Source organism: Ursus maritimus, unplaced genomic scaffold, assembly GCF_017311325.1.
Source record: "Ursus maritimus isolate PB19 unplaced genomic scaffold, ASM1731132v1 scaffold_14, whole genome shotgun sequence".
In the NCBI taxonomy this organism is placed as follows: domain Eukaryota; kingdom Metazoa; phylum Chordata; class Mammalia; order Carnivora; family Ursidae; genus Ursus; species Ursus maritimus.
In genome coordinates this window covers 9,010,707-9,024,654 of record NW_024423786.1, presented here as the reverse complement: position 1 = coordinate 9,024,654, position 13,948 = coordinate 9,010,707, and the positions used below count along the sequence as shown (strand labels likewise).

At 46.7% G+C, this 13,948-nt stretch overlaps 1 protein-coding gene across 1 annotated transcript in view; it reads right to left on the bottom strand.

Moving 5' to 3' along the window:
* Positions 1 to 13,948, bottom strand: part of SRGAP3 (SLIT-ROBO Rho GTPase activating protein 3) — a 127,099-nt gene that overhangs the window by 27,226 nt on the left and 85,925 nt on the right. Inside the window, exons 12-14 of the mRNA XM_040628128.1 lie at positions 9,456 to 9,558; positions 4,486 to 4,546; positions 2,720 to 2,797 (exon numbers count right to left, since the gene is read on the bottom strand). Coding sequence (XP_040484062.1) covers positions 2,720 to 2,797; positions 4,486 to 4,546; positions 9,456 to 9,558 — 242 coding nt within the window. The remainder of the gene's footprint in view (positions 1 to 2,719; positions 2,798 to 4,485; positions 4,547 to 9,455; positions 9,559 to 13,948) is intronic.

Sequence of the window (13,948 nt, the reverse complement as noted above, 5' to 3'; positions counted from 1 at the left end):
GGGCTACTGATCTCCTGCCCTTTTGTGGTGTTTCTCTTTTGTTTTGCCAGACTGCAGAGAGAGCTTGAAACTTGCGTGATGAGCTTAAGGCTTACTGACAGCAAAAAAACCGCATCATTATCATCACCACCTCAACTAAAACCTGGTTGACTCGTGTCAGAAGAAAAAGAAAGCGGGTTTAGGAATAATAAGCCAAGAATGAATTTCCTTTGCAATTGTTCAAAACCTTAAAGAAAACAGATCTGTGCTCCTTTCAACAATCTTATACAAGGAATGTAGGCAAGAACTTCACCCAAGAGAAAAGGAAGGGGGCCAAGGAAGAGAAAGACCCAAATCTCCTTGAACAAATAGCAACAGATAGGCATCCTGCGGGGATTGAGGGACTTACATTTTAACAAATAAAAGGAAGAAAGGAAAAATGTACAATGTACTGGTTTAGAGAGAAAATTCAGTCACAAGTTAGAGTGTGTGGGATGGAGGAGTGGGTGAGAAGAGAAATACTGGGCCTCCCCAGGCTTGGTCACCTGGCTGCCCAGGATGCAGAGAAATGCGCAGGGGAGGGGGAAGCTACCAGTTTCAGGAGACGTGGGAGGTGACCCTGAGGGTCAGCTGAATAAGGAGTCAAACCCAGGGCAGTTGGTTGGTGAACTTCAAAAAGCAGAAAAACTAAGTGGGAAGTCTGGGCACTAGCCAACCCAGAGAAGCCAGGAATGGATTCTTCTAAACGAGACATACCAGGAACAATTTTTTTTTTTTTTTTTTTTTTTTTAGAATAAGCCGTGGTTCAGGTGCAGCAGAAAGACAAGGCTGCCACCTTAGGTTCAGGTGGAGCAGAAAGACAAGGCTGCCTCAAGAATGAGATTCTTTCTGAAATGATGCAGAGAGGGAGGGGAACCAATTTGCATACTTGAGGCCAAAAAAAAGCAGAAAACATTTCTGCAGCTGAGATTTGGGTCAGGTGATCTCTGCGCAGCAGGGCTCTGCCCGAGGGCATCCAAGGCCTGTTGGGAACAGGCGGCCAAGTAAGGGACAAAAGGCACTGACCTTAGAAAATCACATTCAAGAAGAAAAGAAAGCAGTGCTCTTGGGGTAGGGCTAGGGCCCGGCTGCCTGGTATAAGAAAGTTACTTACAGAACATAGGGAAGCAGGGCAATTTGAGGCAGGGGCAGTTGCCAGGCCGGAGGCTCTATGCAGTCAGTTTACCCATGAGATTTAAGGAATTCTGTAATGCAATGAGCCAAAGAAGACGGAACCAGCAAAGATTCCAGACCATGGTTCTGTTCATTTACAATGAACACAGGGCAGCAGGGGTGCTAAGGAGTTGGGGGAAATGAAGAAACAAAACTTTGGATTGGGCTGTCCAGTGCTGTCAAGAGAAGCTCAGAGAATGATGACTGACATTCCGTCAGGGAGGCAGATGGGAGATACCTCTTGCTTCCTAGCCTTTGCACATGCTGTTTCCTTAGTCTGGAATGACCATTCCCTACTTTTTTTGGCTCTTACTCTTTAAGCCTCAGCTTAGGCATTTCCTCCTCCATCCAAGAAGACTTCTCTGGCTTTACTATTCCTCCCCACCCCATCCAAGCTGGGCTACGGGTTCCCATACCACCCAGTACTTACCCCGTTGTCTGCTAAACTGGCTCCCTACTAGTCACGACTATCTTTTGTTCCTGTTGTATTTCTAGGCCCCAGTCCATTACCTGGCACAGTGTAGGGCTCAGTGAACGCATGCTCGTTGGGAGGGCCGAAAATGCATGAGTAGGAGCTTGCAGCAGGGGAATCTGAGGCTCTCTGGTTCTAAGTGCCCAACATCCGGGAGCAGACTCCAAAACAGAAGCTCCACAGGACATTAGGAGGCCACCAAGCACCACATCCAGTCAAATCCTGCTCTCTAAACCTGGTTCAAAGCCAGAGTGCCAAGGGCCACACAGGTCTGTGTTGGGGGCTGAGGCACCGACTGCCTGGGGCCGACAGAGTGCTTCCTCCACTCTAGAGCTGGATCGTCGATGGAACTGGGGGAAACGTGAAGGGGTGAGTTTGCTCAGGAGCCAGCCCCTTCAGAGGAAGCCAGGTAACAAGCAGAGAGAATTCCAGGGCTAGAACCGGGGGAGAGGCCTGCTCAGAACACAGCCAACAAGGACAGACCAAACACCTTCCAAGACTATTAGGAAGATTCCATAGTAGGAGGGGTAAGAACGTGCTTTGTAAATTGGGATGGGATATATTACACGGAAATGGGTTTGGATTGGGGTCCTCAGACAATTTTTTTTTTTTTTTGCCAAAATACTGCATTAAAAAAAATAAAGAATCTGGATATTCTAAAAGCTACTCAGTGTTATTTATATTCTTCCAACTTTTCTAACAAAGCCGCAGCCTTTATAGATTCACATCATAATGTCAAGTGCTTTCCTAGGCCCTCTTTCCCAGCAACTACTGTACAGTCACTAGAGACAGTTGCCTATGCATACTGGTAAATGTTTCACAGCTAATTCTTTAGATGGAAAAAGACAAAGAAAAGATCTTGGCGGTTGCCTGTTTCTGTCATGTAAATACTCCTGCCTTGGCTGATTTCTAGCTACTAAGGGGAAGGCACTGAATGCAGTTGGAAAGAGATGTTGATACAAGTCAGCCCCAGCACACCGCTGCCTCTAAGACACACACCAACACCCATCCTGGCTTCCTATGGGCACAAGCTTGAGATGGTGACACTGCACTTACCTCTCTCAAAGGAATTTTTTATGTCATTGACTTCGACCTGAGATCCTGGCACTCGGAAGATCCCTTGCTGCTGGAGTCCTAAAAGAAACAAACAGAAAATGCCATGATGTCTTGAGCTCATCAGACTGCTGGGCACATTGATGATTCTCCCCATTGCTTGTCTCTTTCTCCCACCACTTTTTACGAGAGTCATTCCCAATAAATATCTCCTGGCAGAAGCCCAAAAGTAGCCTTTGCAATGAACTTCAGCTGGCCAAAATACCCTGTGCCATCCTGCTTGGGGTTTGAAGGAAAAGGCCACCAGAGGTTGCTATCAACACAGAACCAGTGAATAACAACTTCCAATGTAGCCAAGGTACACTGTGCCTACCAAGTTCGCCAGGGACACCGGCACCAAGGAGCTGGGCCTGGGTTTGCAAATGCCATTTCAGTGTAACAGCCACAGAGATTTTGAACAAGAACGATCAATATCGTTCACTTGATCATTCCCACCCCCTACCTATACAGACATCTTCTTCCTCCCAGGAAAGCTCGAGTCTACACTGCATGCTGGCCTGGGATCAAGGAGCTTTGCAGACATTAAATTACTAAAGAAAAATCATCTCTTTTTTTAAAATGTGCTTCTACAAGGCCATAACAAGGAGGAGACCCCAATAGCTGACTTAAGAGAAACAACACAGGATCAGAACCTATAAGGCTGAACAGTGACCTACAGAATTGAAGGAATTAAAGGACCTCTCTCATCTTGAATGGGAATTCATGGGGTGACTGTGATCTTTTCCCTCATGTTCAGTTCTTCTATATAAAACAACTCTCCACATTATAATTTAGGAAAGTGTTTACCTCTGAAAGGCAGGCTTTGGTCCAAGTTTGGTTTGTACATAATATGTGCTCAATAAAAGCATGTTTATGTCTTTCCTTAACCAATACTGAGTCTCTACCACCTGTGTCTTTTCTTCCACTCTCCTGGCATATTCCCATTTGGTCACACTTGCCTTTCTTCCCATATTAGATCTTTATGCTTGCTGTGCACAGTTGGCTTTTTCTATGCAAATATCACCCCTCAGAGATATCTCTCCTTACCACCTTAGCCAAAACAGCCCTGCCACCCTCTCGCCATTCTCTATCCCTTTTTAATTTGTTCCTTGGCATTACACTACCTGAAATCATATTATTTCTTTATCTGTTTATTTTCTTGCCCTTCTAATTGGTAATGTAAACTACCAAGGGCCAGCACCTTACCTGTCTTATTCATGCCTGTATTCCCATTGTCAGAACAGTGCCTGCTATGTACTCTGAAAATAAATTTTTGGAGGAATGAATGAATGAATGAATGAATGAATGAATGCACAAGGGAAGTGCTGGGGACACCATGGTTAGCACATCCTAGACACTATATTTCCTTTCTGGAGCTGACTAGAGCCAGTTAACTGACCAATTGCCCAGAGACACTCAGTGCTCAAAACACAGACCTCTGGGGTTGGTTGGGAGGCACGAAGGAACTGAAATGGTTCTCTTATCCATGCCCTCCCTGATCCTCGCTTTTCCTAGTTTCTGAGTCTCTTCTCACCACCACCTTCATCCCCAGACGTACAAGGCTCAAAAGAGCGCTCAGCATAGCAGCTGTGCCAAGAAGCATTTTCTCTCTAGGAAGCAGGGCAGTAACAGGAAATCTTCCAAGATGAATCAAAATCTCATTTCCTATGAGAACAGCCCAGCACCTGTTCTGGAGAGAGCTGAAAACACTGCCCCAAGATTGAGCTTACCGTATAAATTGATGTACCGGATGCAGCTCTCGACTACAAGCGGTATAGCTTGTCCTGAATCCTTAAGAAAAAAAATTGTGAGTTGTACTGGGCTTGGCAACCACCACAGGGAAAAAGACATTGCAAACACAGATTATCAACTCAAGCCAGAATATTAGTACCACTGGATTAGTAGGAAAATAAGCAAGGAACTGCTAATCCTAAAGTCTCCACAAACAGTTAAAATAGAAAATCTTCAGTTATGTGCAGAAAAAGGCATAGCTATGATAATTTTAAAGAAATGCTCTGTCTTCTTACTTAGCTGGGAAGAAATCAGGGCTCAGAAGGCTTGACAGGCACATCTGGGAAGGGGAGGGAACCCACTGCATGGAGAGGACAAGAGTTCACTCTTGAAGAGTGCTCCGCCTTCCCCTCCACTTTGCCCCACTCAACCCTAGCCTTCCAGTGCTCAAGTTACAAAGGCAGGATCAAGTCCTCCTCCTAGCACTGCAGTACCTAATGCTTGAAATAAGAACACACTATGGGAAGCAAGGATGGCCCTAAGGGTCCTACTGAGCTCTGAGAAAAGAAGGCCAGGTCTACTCATAAGATTACAACCTAAAAATCCAGGCAGATACTTTAATAATAAACGTGTTATAAGGAAAAGTTCTAGAAACAGCTAATGTCAGCCTTTGACCACTGAATGGCCAACCTTAGTCAAAAAGGCTGGATAAGATGCAGTTCTAAATAAACGCATGGCAGGGGGTGTGAATGTATTTTCAATTACATCTTCCTAGATGGGCCCACAGCCATGAAGAGCTGGGCAAGGGGTAGTTTTCTCTTGGATTCCATGATCGGTTGATCTCTCTGTTATTCTGAGTCACTTAAAGAGCACACAATCTTTTTTTAAACTTTCTTTAAAGGGTCAAGTTTAATGCTAAACCTCCTCAGGTGAGGAAACAAGGCACATGTAATATGTTCTTATAAAGGGACAGAAAAAAACCCACGAATTTCAATGCCTTTATGGCTCCTCCACACCCCACCTGTGAATCCTCTCCTTGCTTAGCGACAGTCAGGGAGAGGAGGATAAAATGGACCCTGTGGCACTAGGCAAGGTGGGCCCTGCTCTAGAAGTCACTACTAAAGACAGCTTCCACCCAGTTGAATGGGGCTAACGGACCTTTCTAGTAAATACCTGGTTCCTGGTTCGAGCATTTCTTCTTCCTCTGATAACAAAAAATAAACAGGCAGCAGAGCAGGAGAAAAAGAAAAGATTACGCAGGAGTAAGATCAGTTAGAGTAAGCAGATCCTTCAGAGTCCGTGAACGCGGAAATGCAATGGCAGCCAGCAACGGTCCTCGGGAGACTGCCGACCAGCCTGCTGGGGGGGAGGGCCGCCCCTGCGCCTCAGGGCCTCGTAAGAGTTCTGCACCCTGTCCCTGGCCAGCCTGCCGGGGTGCCTGCCTTGGACACCACATGGCAAAGGGGCCTCTATCAGTCCTTGTCAAACACGGAGACAGTGTGTATCGAGCCCCTTACTCGTCCCACATTAACTTCTCAACACAGGGGCTGTTCACTCACCAACGAGGGCCCACCTAAGACACCTTAAGGTTAGCCCAGCTGCCCACAAGAAGGAGGGGAGGGACACACACCTTCAGGCATCTACTGTAACACTGTCCCTGGAAGTCCATTCGGTAAACCTCATTCTTAGGAAAAAGCTAATTTTACCAAGATTGTGTTTATTAGTTGCCCTCTGGCTGCAACCTGACAGGATTCCACCCAATTCCAAATTCAAACAGCTTCCCATGCTTTCCTACCAAACACCCTGGGTAGCTTTTCCTGGGTACCCATTGGCTTTGCTCTCCTTCCTCCTCCCTGACCCTCACATTGGCACTGCGAATACCTCAGGGAACCCCAAAGCTGAGAAAGGCCTGGGGGAGGGAGGGCAGTAGAGGGTCAAAATGCTTTTATGATCTTGCAAGTAGAACTGGGGCCTTTCCTGGCATTAAAGCCACGGAAGCCACCCATTTTCAGGGGAGCCCTGTGTGTTCTTTCTTCGATATGTGCAGCAGGCCAGGCTCTGGGGTGGGAGCTATGTCCATCCAGGCTCCTTGAGAGGCTGACCTGAGAAAGTGGAGGAGGCTTGCCCTCTAGCAGTTGTCATCTGTCCAGTCCCCAGCATCTCCACAATGCATTATACGTTGGCTAAACCTACCTGAACCCTAGAACTGAGCAAATAGTCTGTCGGGTGGGACTCTATGAGCAAAGTTCGAAAAGCTAGTGACCACAGGGATGGCTAGCATTTCCAGGGTGCTCACTCTGGGCCAGGAGTGCTCTAGAAACATGGCACAGATGATTTGATCTCATCACACACTCATGAGGTAATCAATATTCTCATTTTGTAGAAACAGGGTGCAGACTCCCCCATTTAAATTTAAATGGACTTCAAAATTTTCAAGAAAAATTGGGTTTCCTTCTGTCTGAGAGGGAAAAAAAAATGAAGGATTTTGAAAAGGGCCAATTCCAACAATCCTAGAAATCTATCAATGTGTCCGTCATTCTTAACTTGGGGTTGCTGCCTTGTTCCACTAAACCCTCATCATCGCGGAGTCCCAGTAATGTCATTTTACTGAAAAACCTTTCACAGGTTTGGCATTTCAAAGCTGGGCATTCTCCGTTCGTGCTGAGTCTTCCTCCAGATAACACGTGAATCATAAGAGAAAACTAAATTCCATTCACAAAGGTTGAAGAGCTGAAATATATTATAACTGCCTTTTCCTTCTCTGGAAGCTGATCATGCTTGAGGACGAGACGCCGCTGCGTGCGAGTTTGTCTCGGTACTGCCCGCGCAGAGCAGATGCACGGAAGAGTGTAACTGCCCTGACAGTATGTGCTATAAGGACAGTGCGACCATAAAGAAATGCAATCATGTTGAACAAATACACATTTTTTTTTTTTAGTCAGATGAGTGTGTTTATTCTTTCAACTAGTCCCCCGAGGACTTATTCCAACCACACGGCCCATGCTAAGTGGCTTTTCAGAGCCAGTCAGCCAGCCCCACTGTAGCATATGCCTCTTGCCATTTTGTACCTTCAGTGGTGTTGCAAAGCTGACCTGAATGACGCTTTTTCTTCCAATGGCCAGGGTGTCCATTCTAATATGAAGTTTTGGCACCACTGACCAGGGCCATGCTACAGGCTCTAAGGAAGACTGACCAATGGCACCAATGACGATGTATTTAGAATAAGAATGTGGCTTCCCAAGGTGACTGCCTCCTCCAAGGGGCAAACATGTGGTGAAATTCTGATGTGTTTATCACGACGAATAAAGTCAGATTGTTTGACAGTCACACATTTTATGTAGGAGCTCTCTATTAAAAGACTAACAGAACACCTAATTTTTAAGTCCTGTCAGATGAAGAGTCAGTTCCTTCCAAGTGCCTGGACTGATCACCCGTTTCCAAATTCCTGAGCAAATCTGGGAAGGCGTGCTCATCCTGATTTGCCTGCTCGGTCAGCTTTCTGTGCTGAAAACCTCCTGAGCCGCACTATACACTCCCTGAGGGCAGAGAAAAGAGCTCACGCGTCCTTTAGTCCCCCGCCCGGCTACGGAGAGTGGCTTTTCCAAGGGCAAGGGTGAATGAAGTCTTGGTGGAGACAGGAGGGAAGATAAAGAAAGAAGGACTCTCGACACAGGTATATTTTCCCATGACCTACTGGATGGCAAACTGCTCATTCGGGGGCCCCCTCCAAACTACCTCTTTGCTGACGCACCCAGTGGCACCCTTCCTTTTGAGATCCTCCGTGCCTCACTCCTCTGAGATAGCCTAAAGCAGCCCCTGCTGTTCCCCACCCCTGGACAGTTCCAGCTGGTGCCTTCCTGTTCCTCCATCCCCTCCCCCGACTGTCCCTTCCCCAGAACTCAGCCCACAGGCAGAGACAGCTGTGGGACCCACACTGCTGGCCCTTCCTGCCCAGTCCCATGCCTGTCTGCCCCATCCTGCAAGTCCCGTGAACAGCATGTCAGGACAGAGGACAGAGAGCCTGAGCAGGGGCAGCCTCCACTGCTCCAAAATCGCCAGCAAAGCCCAAGAGCATTTACATTTCTCCTGACTGACACCAGTCTTCTTTTCTGCAGAAAGCGTCTTCACTGGATAATGGAGGGCTCTCGAGTAACTGGCAGGGGCCTTCCTCCCTCCCGCTCCCCCTAACTCATGTTCCTCAAGTATCTCCCCCACCTGCTGCCCTTTTCAACTCTCTGGCCAGCTTCAGTGGCCTTGAGCCACTTGTTCTATCTGGGAAGCCTTGATCCTGTGCCCTTTGCCTCCAGGAGGCAAGAAAAAGAAACTCGCTGGGCTGAAACACTTTCATTTTTAGCTTAGAATGTACAGGGTTCATCTGGAATTCTAAATGGACTACCTCAAGAAGCAAAACAAGGTGGGAAATTTTTCTCTCAAAAATTGTATGTGTTTCCTTTGCCGGTATATTCTCAACCAAAAAAAAAAAATTACTTGTATAAAAGCACACTGTTACCTGCAGGGATTTTCTTTGTGTCACTTCCAATCAACCACCTCTTGGGAGGTGTGGATGCGAAGCAAGGTAAGGTGGTTTTCTCTAACTGTCCCTGGGGCTAGCTAGAACCGCAGTTCCTGAAGCAGGAGAGCATGGCTGGCAGGGACCACGGCACTGGCATTTCAACCCCACTTGGACTTCACGGGTTTCATCAGGATCTTATCCCTCCCCTGGGGCTGAGGATCACGGGAAGGCACTTAGGATCAAATGGTCAGAGACAAAAGCAGCTTCGCTCTGAAGCCCTTACTGAAGTTAAAGAGTAGGCTACGGTGAGGAACTAGCTCATCCCAGGGCCTGGCCCAGGGCACGACTGAAAGTTCTGGTTGATCAGGGCAGGGCTGTGGGCCAAGGGGAGGAGGTGGAGAAAGGCTGCCATTACATTGGGCGCATTCGCGGACTCCGTGGCTCCCCAGCAAGTACCTTAATAAATGCTTCCATACAGCCGTTAAATAGTTTATGGCTACACACTGAGAGAGGCCTAGGTCTCCTCATTTTCTGTGGTTTAGGGGGAAGACAGGGGGGCCTAGGGAAAACGGAACAAAAGAAATCAAGAAAGCAACCAATGCAAACATACAACTGGGAAAGATGCTCTTAAAACCCATGACTGGAGAAGAACACAAAATACAAATGGAAACCCCTGAACCCCCAGCACATTGGTGTCCAATGCTCCATCTGAAGGCCTTTGGATGTTTAAGGGGATCTTAATTTACCCACAATGTCAGGCAGGAGCAATGCTCGTATAACACAAGTGCATTCTAGATCACAGGGGGGAAATAGTATGTATCCAGGAAACCACTGCAACTCCAATCAGAGGCTGTCATCCCGCAAAGCTGACCAGATGGAGGAGGAACCAGGAGAGAGATGTAATCTGCAGCCTGAGAAAGCAAGAGACTTTCAATGATGATTGGAAGGGTTAATTTTCATTACTTTGGGTTAAATTCATCACTAAGTCTCAACTCCCAATGTACCAGGGCACTGATCTTTCTAATGCCTCTTGGCATTTCAAATGCACTTGACTAATCTTTACTACATTGATCTAAGAGTCAGGTAATTATTATTCTCATTTCAGAGATGAAGAAACTGATGCCTGGAGGGAGGCTACAGCTTTTTTGGGGTCTCCGGGGTAACCCAGGGTAATGATTATATCCTGTGCTTTAGTCAAGTACACTTTTGATTAAAGCACTCTCAAATCCATTATCACACTTAACGTCAGCTCAACCCTTTACGGACAGCCCCGTTTTACAGAGGCAGAAACTGAGGCCTAAAGAGGGGAACTGGCAGAGCTAGGCCCCAAACTCAGGCCTCGTTGTCTCCAATGCCAAGATTTTTCCCACCAGGCCAGCCATAGAGCCTTAGGGCACTTGTTCATTTCCAGCCAAGGACTCATTCCATCCCATTAACCCTTGCCAGCAGAGGACCTATTGGGTCAGGTTGAAAGTGTCTTGCTTTACTTTAGGATCTCCATTCCCTGTGCTCCACTCTGGGCTCCAGGGAGGGGAAACCATACCACAGTTCACCAGGAAAAGTGAAACAGCCACAAACACTGGACCAGTTTCCAGAGTTGCTCACCATGCATATACCTGTGTTGGCTTATTTGCTCATCTTTCGCCACCCAAGTTGGCCTGACTCAATGCTGCCAGCCTTCCAGGGCAAAGGGCTTTCTGAGGTTAGGAGGAGGGCCCCTAACCGAGAGAGGCAGTTCATTTTCAAATGGCTTGGTTCACAATTTGGGGAGCAACAAGTGGGGACCCAGCCTGGCACAGATAATGTCCACACGTGATGAGCAAAGACCTGGTCCCCCAAGTCTTGATTGATTTCTGTGAATGGGCAAGAAATCTTATGGATTGTGGAGCCAATCGAGGTGAAAGAGATTCATGCTGCCTCTGCTCACTGGCCTTGTCGGGTCTGTCCTCTTCAGCAGCCCAGCCATCTAGGGAAATCTCATGAGCTTCTCCTATGTGTTTGAGTATTGAGCAAATGCTGCTAGCTCCAGGACATGCATGGGCAAAGACACAGCTGAATCCAATATCATGCCACCCAAACATTGGAACCAAAATAACAGCACAGACCAAAATTTTAAAAAGAAACAACAGGCAAGACTATTTCGAGCCCATCTTGGATCTATGTCAATTTGGTTAGCTAAGTCCATGTCATTTCTTTTTCATCATTTACCGATTTTTTGAGGATGTGGGTACATGGGGGTGGTACTTCTTACAATGGATCTGCTTTTGGGTTTCCAAACGCCAAAAGAAAGTGTAAAAAAATGTGACGCGAGGCCACAGGTTTTAAATCTTGGGATTAGGAATAACTTGAGGATAACAACGGCACCACCTTGTTTCTCTCATGTTTAGGGCTTCTGTTTGTGAGCGTTCCCAGAGGGTTTCCTTATCTCACACTGCAGGATACCCTCACAACGACCCTGTGAGGTAGGCAAAACTGATTAAATCTACTTTAAATATAAGGCAAATGAGCCCATGAGAGATTAAGAAACTTTCCAAGAGTCACACAAATAATATGTGATTGAACCTGAGAACTGAATTCAGCTCTTCTCCTCAAGATTCTGGTGTGAGTGTGAGTGCGAGTGTGAAATTGGGAAGTTGATTTTATCACAGAACGTTCAGCAGTTGCTTTAAGTTATCTATTAAACTCCCATGGCCAGCAAAAGTAGAGATTCTGGCTGGACACCCAGCTGGAGAGTTTTCTTAAAATAAGTCTTCAGGAGTATTTTTCTTGAAGTTTAAAAAATGGAATGAAGGGGGAAAAGGATACTTTCCCCATTTCTCCTGCCCAATCCAGAAAGCAAAGAACTGCTCAGATCACACTGGGATTTCTTTCTTTGTGTGGTGTTCTAGGCACTGACCAGAAATCTCTGACAAGGAAACGTAGCTATCCCAACTTTGCATGACATCAAATCGATTTTGACTTACTGAAGTGCTGGGTGGGGCACAAAGTGGGGAGCAGGGGGGCAGCTCAGCCAAGGAAAGTGGGGCAGCCTAAGCCTTCCATCTCTTCTGCTGCTCAGTTGCAGAGCAAAAAGGAAAGAAAGAGAGAGGCAGGGAAAACAGGAACAGAGAAAGCCACGGAGAGGAAGAGAGAGAAACCAGAGACCAATGTCCCCTTTCTGCCTTTCAACCAAGATGAAAATTAACATACATTGGCAACATAGGAATTGGCCTCAAAATTATTCTGTGACCAAAAGAATGGTGACTAAAAGGTTCTCTAGATAACCCAACAGATGTGGGTGTTAACATCCAAAAGGGTGGCAATATTGTAGTTGAGTGGCAGTCAGGCCCTTGGAAGCTGTGCGTGGGTATGCGTCAGGTGGCATCTGTTCAGACAAGAAATCTCACATGATTTCATCGCTAATCCGACCACAGGGACAAGCCAACCTGGGTTAGGGAGCCAGTCTATAGTTAGAATAATCATAATCAAACCTTATGTTTGCATCTCACTGTCCCATTTATCAGACACTTTTCAAGTGCATTATTGCATCTGGACCACCTAGTTACAGGGTTATGAATTGGGATTATTCTAAGACCACATTCTTAAATGTGAGAAAAAATGTACTGTGTTGCAGCCCATGTGCAAAAACTGGTCTACACAAGGCCAGCAGCAACTTGGCTGAGGGGACCTACTCAAAGGATCATCCAAAATGACATCCAAAATGCCCAACCTTGGGCAGGGAACTGTGGAAGATACAGAGAGCCATAGCATAGAAACGTCTCACCCAGGGCCTTTAGGATTAAATTAAAAACCACTTCAAGTTGGCAGCGCATTGCACACAAATTTTTGGAAGTAAGGGGAAGCTTTTAGTTTACTAACAAAGTTGCCTCTGACCTTGGCGAAGAGCCAGAGTATACAGATGGCTGGGTTTGTAGAGCAGTGCAGTATGTCTAAGTGGGAGGTCTACAGTCACAGCTTGCATTTCCCAGGCCCTAGGTCAAAGAGGGTGTGGAAGACTACATCTCAGATGGATTTATTTAAAAACAAAAAATAAAAACCCTCAACTTTTCTCTGGGGAAGGGTTCGATTCCAGATCTCTCCTGCAGTCTGCTGGAACCATCTTCCTTTGCATGAGTTCTAGGAATTAGGAGGAAGAGAGCGATGGCTCAATTCGTCCCCCATCTGTTTTCCTATTTGCAGACTTTGGTGTGAAATGTGGCTTCTGTTGTTTGGGGACTATGACAACATCCTCTAGCCAGAAATAGATAGATAAATAAATAAATAAATAAATAAACAAATAAATAAATAAATATTTCTGGAAGGTTCTTAGAAAGTGACCCTGCACATCTGCCGACCTTTTGCTGGAAGGTCCTCGCCTGGCATTATGAATCATCCTGATATTCCCAGGCTGCCAGGGCCCAGAGGAACAGCTGCGCAGCTAAGCTTCTGGAAAGCCCTCTGTTTTCCCCATCCTGGGCCCAGAAAAGTGAAAACCTCAGAGCTTTCCAAGCCTCTTCCCAGCCAACTCTGTTCCAGATGAACAGGAGGGAGTTGAGGGTTCATTTTTCCTCTCGCCAAGTAGAACAACTTTCCAGGATTCTGGGCCACTGGCTTGATTCGTTTCGGGCAGTGGGATAACTATTTGCTAGGAACTTGAAAGAGATGGGTTCTAAGGAACAACTTGGGCAACAGGGCTGCTTAGGGATCTAAACACTCTGAAAGTAGAGGAAAAGTCCAGTCGCTGAAAATCAATCCCTCAGCTACCAGCTGCTGAGTGGAAAGTGTTCACTGGCTCTGGTCTGCTCAGGGAAAAGCGCAAAGGGTAATGTTGAGCAAGCTGGAGAGAAAGCAGAAGTTGCCCATTTGTTACTTTCCCAGCAAGGGACTCCCCCGTCAGTCCATCCAAGTGCCCAGGAGGTCTGAAGCCAGGGTGCAGGCAGTAGGGGCATCTGTGAACGCTTCTGTGGCTA